This window comes from Neoarius graeffei, chromosome 10 (genome assembly GCF_027579695.1).
Source record: "Neoarius graeffei isolate fNeoGra1 chromosome 10, fNeoGra1.pri, whole genome shotgun sequence".
NCBI classification, from domain to species: Eukaryota; Metazoa; Chordata; class Actinopteri; order Siluriformes; family Ariidae; genus Neoarius; species Neoarius graeffei.
In genome coordinates this window covers 72,028,018-72,035,375 of record NC_083578.1, presented here as the reverse complement: position 1 = coordinate 72,035,375, position 7,358 = coordinate 72,028,018, and the positions used below count along the sequence as shown (strand labels likewise).

The window sequence follows — 7,358 nt, the reverse complement described above, 5'->3', positions numbered from 1 at the left end:
ATTAAATGCTGAGGAACACTGATTTGAAATAAATATCTGCATGAACACATACATGCACACACTATTCTGTTCTGCAACTCCAGAAGAAATCCGGTTAATGAACCAAAATGTAATAATGGTAAGTCATCTCTTTTTTCTTCTTCTTTACGACTTTCATAGAAAATGTTTGTCAGAAGTTACAGATTTTTTTTGTCTTCGTAAAACAATTTAGACACATGAGAACTTCTCTTATAATTTTCTTCTAAGATCTTTTTTTTTCTTTTTTTCTGGTTGTGTATAATTTACAGGATTTCTATCGTGTCAACTGATACTGAAAAAACACCCCAACCATATCAATCATTTGCATCTATCTAGAGAATCCAAAAGTGTAGGAGGCATAATCACATTACAATGGAGAATGTGACTCCGAGTGCTATCACTAACTTCACCAATACTGGACCTCTGGGCAACATGCCGGAGAACTCACTGGAAGTCCAGGTCATCACCATATCACTTTCCCTGCTCATTTGTGGGGTTGGAATAGCTGGCAACATCATGGTCGTCCTGGTGGTTCTCCGGACCAAACACATGATGACTCCAACTAACTGTTATCTGGTCAGCTTGGCCATTGCAGACCTAATCGTTCTCTTAGCAGCTGGACTGCCCAACATCTCTGAGGTGGTTTCTTCTTGGATCTATGGCTACACTGGCTGCTTGTGTATCACTTACCTACAGTATCTGGGCATCAATGTTTCCTCTTGCTCTATCACAGCTTTCACTGTTGAGCGCTACATTGCGATATGCCACTCCATCAAGGCACAGTTCATATGTACTGTATCCAGAGCCAAAAAGATCATCGGCTGTGTTTGGATTTTCACCTCACTCTACTGCATCATGTGGTTTTTCCTCGTCGATATACAAGAGATGGTTTATGCCAATGGTGTCGTTGTGAGATGTGGTTATCGGGTATCAAGGAACCTCTACATGCCAATTTACTTTTTGGACTTCACACTGTTTTATGTAATTCCTCTGGTCGTGGCTACAGTGCTTTATGGGTTGATTGCTAGAATATTGTTCATGAACCCTTTGCCTGCCAATTTGTCAGAAAGAGGAAATGATTCTATCCACCAGGGACGGATGAACAGCACAGTGAAGGTCTCCTGCAAGCCAAATAAGGGTGCAGTGTCATCCAGAAAACAGGTGCGCTGATAATTTATATGAGTTGTGAGAACCCAATAATCTGTAGCATTAAATGTCACAAAGCTGGAATGATTGACAAACCCTCTTAATGGCCAGCTGTCACATGAATAGCTTTAAGGTGTTGAAATTTCCTTAAGTAGACCATTACTTGTTAAACATGCACAAATCTTTTTGTTAGTTTACTTCTCTCTGTGCAATGCTGTGACTGATTGGTTGCAGTGAAATTTTATATTTACATTATGAGCCATCTGTTACATATTATTCAAGTGAAATTTTAGTGCTGTCTCATATTTCTCCAATGCATACAGTGTGACAAAAATATTGCTTTCAGGACAGTACCAAATGATGTATATGAAGTTACTTTAAAGCCAATGCTTCTTTGTAATTATACTGTACCTAATAAATGCAGCCAAATCAGAATTTTATTTGAAAGAAAGGAGTACCCATAATATACTTGCAAAGTGACCATGAAACACTTATTCTAGCAAGAAATTCAAAGACTTACTGTCTGACACCTAGTCTCTAAAATTACACTGCATCTCACACCACACTTCTATTTTCCTTAGTGGTAGACGACCAAAATATTCCGGCCAATGGTTCTAAAGTGTGGAGTTTTTCAGTAATTCAATTAGTGCACCCTGAAGCATTATGCACACTACAATGCATTGTAGGATTCACCCACCTATGAACTTGCCCTGAAATAACAGATGATTTGCTTTGCAGAGCAAAACAAATGTATCATGGTATGAAATTCAGAAGGGGCTAATGACTTTTTATTAGCTTAAGCACTATGAAATTTTCATAATAAGCAAGCATTTCCATTTTTATTGAATTAATTGAACCCTGGGCAGCATGGCGGCGCAGCAGGTAGCATTACCACTTCACAGCTCCTGAATTCAGGTTACTGGCTGTGGGTTTCCTCTGTGTTGCTAGTCTCCTTTTACCACCCAAAAACTTGTCAGTAGATAGGTAAATTTAAATTTCCCCAATCTATTTGTCCAGTCAATTTGTGCATGGTGACCTGTGATGGACTCACATCACATCCATGGTGTTTTCCTGTCTGGGAAGCCATGGCCTAAAGGTTTGAGAAACAGCTTTGGGATCAAAAGGTTGCCGGTTCAATTCCCTGGACCAGCAAGAATGGCTGACGTGCCCTTGAGCAAGGGCCCTAACCCCCAACTGCTCCCCAGGCTGCTCTGGGTATGTTGTACGTCATTCTGGATAAGAATATCTGCTAAATACCATTAATATAATGTAATGTCTCACGGCCAGTTTTCCTGAGATAGACTTGAAATCTTTCATTAACAAGACAGGATAAAGTGGTTAGTGAAATGAATTAATGAAAAACAAGACTGCCTTAGGTAATCCTCAGGGATAATGTGAAATAATTTGTCTTTTGAAAACTGAATCTGAATGGCTCCTTTAGTGATTAAGATAAGATACGAAACAAAGAACTGTTTTATTTTTAGTCTCGAGTTCCATTATAATTGTTATCCACATCGATACAGGAGGTCTTTATGTATTACACATGGAGTATGGTGGCGTTTATTTCCTGTCCTTTCTTACTGTAGGTGACTAAGATGCTGGCGGTAGTGGTGGTATTGTTCGCTCTACTCTGGATGCCCTATCGCACTCTGGTGGTGGTGAATTCACTCATGGACCCTCCGTACCTCAACACTTGGTTTCTGCTCTTCTGCCGTATGAGTATCTACACCAACAGTGCCATCAACCCCATCATATACAACGCCATGTCGCAAAAATTCCGCACAGCTTTTAAGAAGCTCTGCCACTGCAAGGGAACCACCAATAAAGAGAAGTCTTGTAAACAAAATGCCCCAGTCTACTATAGTGTCATCAAAGACTCCTCAAGTCCTGAATATGAGACAGAGCAGGAGGACGTTAGCACATACAGTGTCTCTGCCAAGAGGGTGAACTTTTCCGCCCAGCCTGGAAGAGCGACCACTCCAGGGATGTTTAGTATTGCTTGAAAATAAGGCTGAGAAAAAGACACTTAGATTGGCTGTTGAAGTTGTTAGGGCATTCATTATGGGGATTTAATCAAATGTTTCAGCATCTCAGTGGTACCAATATTTTTTTTGAAACTAGAACTAAATATCAAAGGTCAGTCAAACATTGGCTGTGTACAAGCTGTCTTGAAGGTGCCAGTAAAGTTGTCAGTTAACAAGGGTTTTGAGCGTAGATATATTTGAGTGGGCTGTTGAAAATTTAGCCAGCTAAGCGATCTCTTGCTGGCTAACCGCCTGACTGCCTGACTAATTTGAGATGCATGTTTGACACATGCATGCATAGGAGTTTACTCATGTCATCTGTATACTAAATATGTTTAAGAAAGCTGTCTCAATTTTTTTTGGCCATTTGCCTATTCCACCATGAATAATGTCCAAATGGCTAACAACTTTTTCAGTTCAAAAGAAAAGAGATAACTAGCTATGAAGGAAAATGAACTTGTTACACAAATAAATGTTTTTAAAAATGATCCACTTGTGTGACAAAAAGCCAGAAGCTAAAGCTAGCAAATTGGATACCTAGACACTACCTTTAGGGCAGCACAGTGGTGTAGTGGTTAGCACTGTCGCCTCACAGCAAGAAGGTTCTGGGTTTGAGCCCAGTGGACGACGGGGGCCTTTCTGGGTGGAGTTTGCATGTTCTCCCTGTGTCTGTGTGGGTTTCTTCCGGATGCTCTGGTTTCCCCCACAGTCCAAAGACATGCATGTTAGGCTAATTGGTGCCTCTAAATTGACTGTAGGTGTGAGTGTGAATGGTTGTTTGTCTCTGTTTGTCAGCCCTGTGATGATCTGGCGACTTGTTCAGGGTGTACCCCGCCTCTCGCCCATAGTCAGTTGGGATAGGCTCCAGTTTGCGTGCGATCCTGAACAGGATAAGCGGCTACAGATAATGGATGGATGGATGGATGGATGGATGGATGGATGGAATGATGGATACTACATTTAATCTCAAATTTACCTCAGTTATAACTTCTTGCGATGGCATCTGTTCATGTGGGAAAAGAATGGGACTTCAGTTGTCTTTCACTAGAATCCAAATACACTGGCCTTCAATCATAGAAAGTTCCTCCACAATAAGTCATTTTTTCATCTGCAAATCCACTTTGGACTACACCCTGAATGCGACAACACTTTATCTAGCAGCCTAAACTTACAATCCCATATACATGTGCATCCTTTCAGTTAGCCACTAACAACATCCCTCTACATCTTGTTCTGGGAAATCATTAAAAAAAAAAAACTTCAGTATAAAGTGATCTCATGGTATAGAGGTATATTTGCAAAATGAATGCTGGGTATTTTAGTGACAGACCATTGTAGGACATAAATGATATAAACATACGAAATGTACAATGTAGCTTGAGAAATCTGACATTGAATGCAAATTTCAACCTGAAAAATCCCATTTAATTGAAATGAATACAGTAAAACGATTTCGCTATATTAAGCCTTGAAGAAAATATAAATAAATCAATGAAAAAAGCTGCATGCTGTTCTGAGCTATGCTTACCTGTGTGGTTAGTTTTGGCTGTAATAAAGTAAAATCAACATGAGGACATCTTAAGCTGGTGCTCTCATACTGGTGGAAAGAGACTGCACAGCTGGAAATGAAGTTATTCATGTTTGTGATCTTAAGCATCTCTCGCTCTCGCTCTCTCTTTCTCTATAGCTAGACGGCCTTTCGATTTCATAAAACCGGTGAAATTTAGTTCCTTCTGAAATTTGGTCATTGTGATATGTCTATTTCTGTAATATCTCAAAAAAAAAACACCAGGCCATTCTGTGGCTGGGAAGTCATTTAATTTGAAGGGACTCCCTAGCAAATAATGTGCATGAAATCGCTTGCTTCGCACAGTCAAGCAGACAGAGGAAGTTTGTGTGCGCAGGTTTACCTTGACCATGCACTGACAGTTCCATCATTCTGTCGCTAAACGTATAGCTGATCACACCGAGGTGCTGAGTGACCGCCAGTGTTTATTACTTTGATCCTGTGTTTCCTTTCCTTCACAACATAACATCTTTTCTTCTCGTTTTCCATTACTGTAGTCGGTCTTTCATGTTTCATTCGCACACTTACGTCCTCCATTGTTCTCTCCTGTTTCAAATTTGTATCCCACAATGCCTTGTGCAAACGGGGAAAGCCCACAACGTGATGCATGATGTAGTATCTTGAACTGGGTCATGGTGAAGCAGGAAAAACCAGCGGAGAATTTAGGGCCATGTGGCCTTAAATTCATTAATTGTTCTATTAGGAAAAAACTAATAAATTTGGAAGTCTGTGATTCGAATTCAGTAGCTTCCAGTTCACTAAACAATAATAATTAGGTGTCAGGGAAAATTCTTTTTATGACCTAAACTTGAAAAATCTGAAAGGCAGTCTATCTTTAATAAAAAAAATAATAATCATTTTCAACTGGTTCATCATTATGACAACGTGCATCTAGTCAGTGGGAAAACACTGGGAGTGACATCATTGGAGTGAAATATTGGGAAATATGTCACTCAGACCTGCGATGTATTTCATATGAAAAATGCAAGTTTTTCAACACAAGAAGATAAACTTCATATCTTCAAGCCAACATGTGATTTTCTTTTTATTATATAGACACATTCACAAACAAAAAGTAACCCAAATTTATCAAAACAATTAATCGATTTCCTCACAAGTGAGGATATTGGAAAATATGTTACCCAATGTCCCGGATGTAGTTCATATGAAAAATATGGCTGGTCTATTTCCCAGTAAAACACTACATATATATATGAAGCATTTATAATATTACTTATAATGTTATGCCTGACAGCAGTAGAAAATACCAGAGTAATCTTATTTTTTCATTGTACTTAAATAGCATCGGACATTTTTTACCTGACTCATGCATTATTAAAAATGAATACTTGTATTCGTACTCAAGTACATTTCCAGGAGAAAAACAAACATAATTTTTCCTCATGACAATTTCATTTTAACCTTAAAAATACTTGTTAAAAACCTCAAACACCATAAGAGCATTCTTTTTCCTTTTCTTTTTCCTTCTTCGTAAAGTGTTTTGCTGGAGTTACTGATTCATACAGGACGTTAATTGAGGTGTCTCTTTGGGCTCCCATGTAAAAATGTTAGCCTTTAAAATTCACTATAATTTAGCTATAAATTAGTGAGTTAGAAAGGTTTTGTAATTTAGCTATAAATTAGCTAGCTAGTTAAGTTTTATACATTGGTTTGTTAAATTACCTATTTAGTTAAGTTTTGTAGATTAGTTTGGTAAATTAGCTAGCTAGTTAAGTTTTTTAGATTGGCTTCTTAAATTGGGTAGTTAGCTAAGCTTTGTTTTGTTGCTAAAATGCCTCAGCATTCATTGCTAATTGGTTTTTAAACATTAGCCGTATTCTTTTGTCGGAGCTCCTGTACTTGTCAGCTTTTTATCAGTTCAAATTGTTTACTTTCACTGTTGTAGACTTGACTGTTTTTAAGTGTACATCCTTTCTTTCATTTTCACTCAAATTGACTTTTCGCTCCATACTTTGAGTTATTTTTAACTGAGTATGATTTTGAGACAATACCCATACTTTTACATAGTACAGTTTCGCTATGCTTTTTCTACCCCTGCTGTCTGATGTCAAATCAGTATACAGGAACATAAAGCATTCGATCGGTGTTTGCAGGACAGCAGTTTGACGATGTGTTATCAAAACGTGATTAGCTAGCTAGTTAAGTTTTTTAGATTGGCTTCTTAAATTGGGTCATTTGACAAATGACAAATTCATGCACTCATAATGAAATTTTGTGTGACATAACATTGTTATTTTGGGGAGGGAGGGGCATCTTATTGAGAGCACAGTTTCTCAAAAATAGCACCCACTATGCTCTCTTATGATTACAAAAATAACAATTCTTTCAATAGTTATTGGGATTCTTGATTTACTTTGTCAGGGCAGCACGGTGGTGTAGTAGTTAGCACTGTCGCCTCACAGCAAGAAGGTCCTGGGTTCGAACTCTGTGTGGAGTTTGCATGTTCTCCCCATGTTCGCGTGGGTTTCCTCCGGGTGCTCCGGTTTCCCCCACAGTCCAAAGGCATGCAGGTTAGGTTAACTGGTGACTCTAAATTGACCGTAGGTGTCAATGGTTGTCTGTGTCAGCCCTGCGATGACCTG

The 7,358-nt window shown here is 38.8% G+C and overlaps 1 protein-coding gene across 1 annotated transcript; it reads left to right on the top strand.

Moving 5' to 3' along the window:
* The first annotated feature begins 390 nt into the window (after positions 1-390).
* Positions 391-3,167, top strand: LOC132892587 (thyrotropin-releasing hormone receptor). The gene is made up of 2 exons (XM_060930874.1): positions 391-1,179; positions 2,751-3,167. Exons 1-2 carry the CDS (start codon positions 391-393, stop codon positions 3,165-3,167), a joined length of 1,206 nt encoding a protein of 401 aa, XP_060786857.1.
* The last annotated feature ends 4,191 nt before the right edge of the window (positions 3,168-7,358 follow it).

Excerpts from the sequence above, each read along its gene's own strand:
- LOC132892587 (XM_060930874.1), top strand. The coding sequence starts at position 391 with ATGGAGAATGTGACTCCGAGTGCTATCACTAACTTCACCAATACTGGA. Across the intron at positions 1,180-2,750 it reads CAGTGTCATCCAGAAAACAG|GTGACTAAGATGCTGGCGGT; the intron begins GTGCGCTGATAA and ends TTCTTACTGTAG.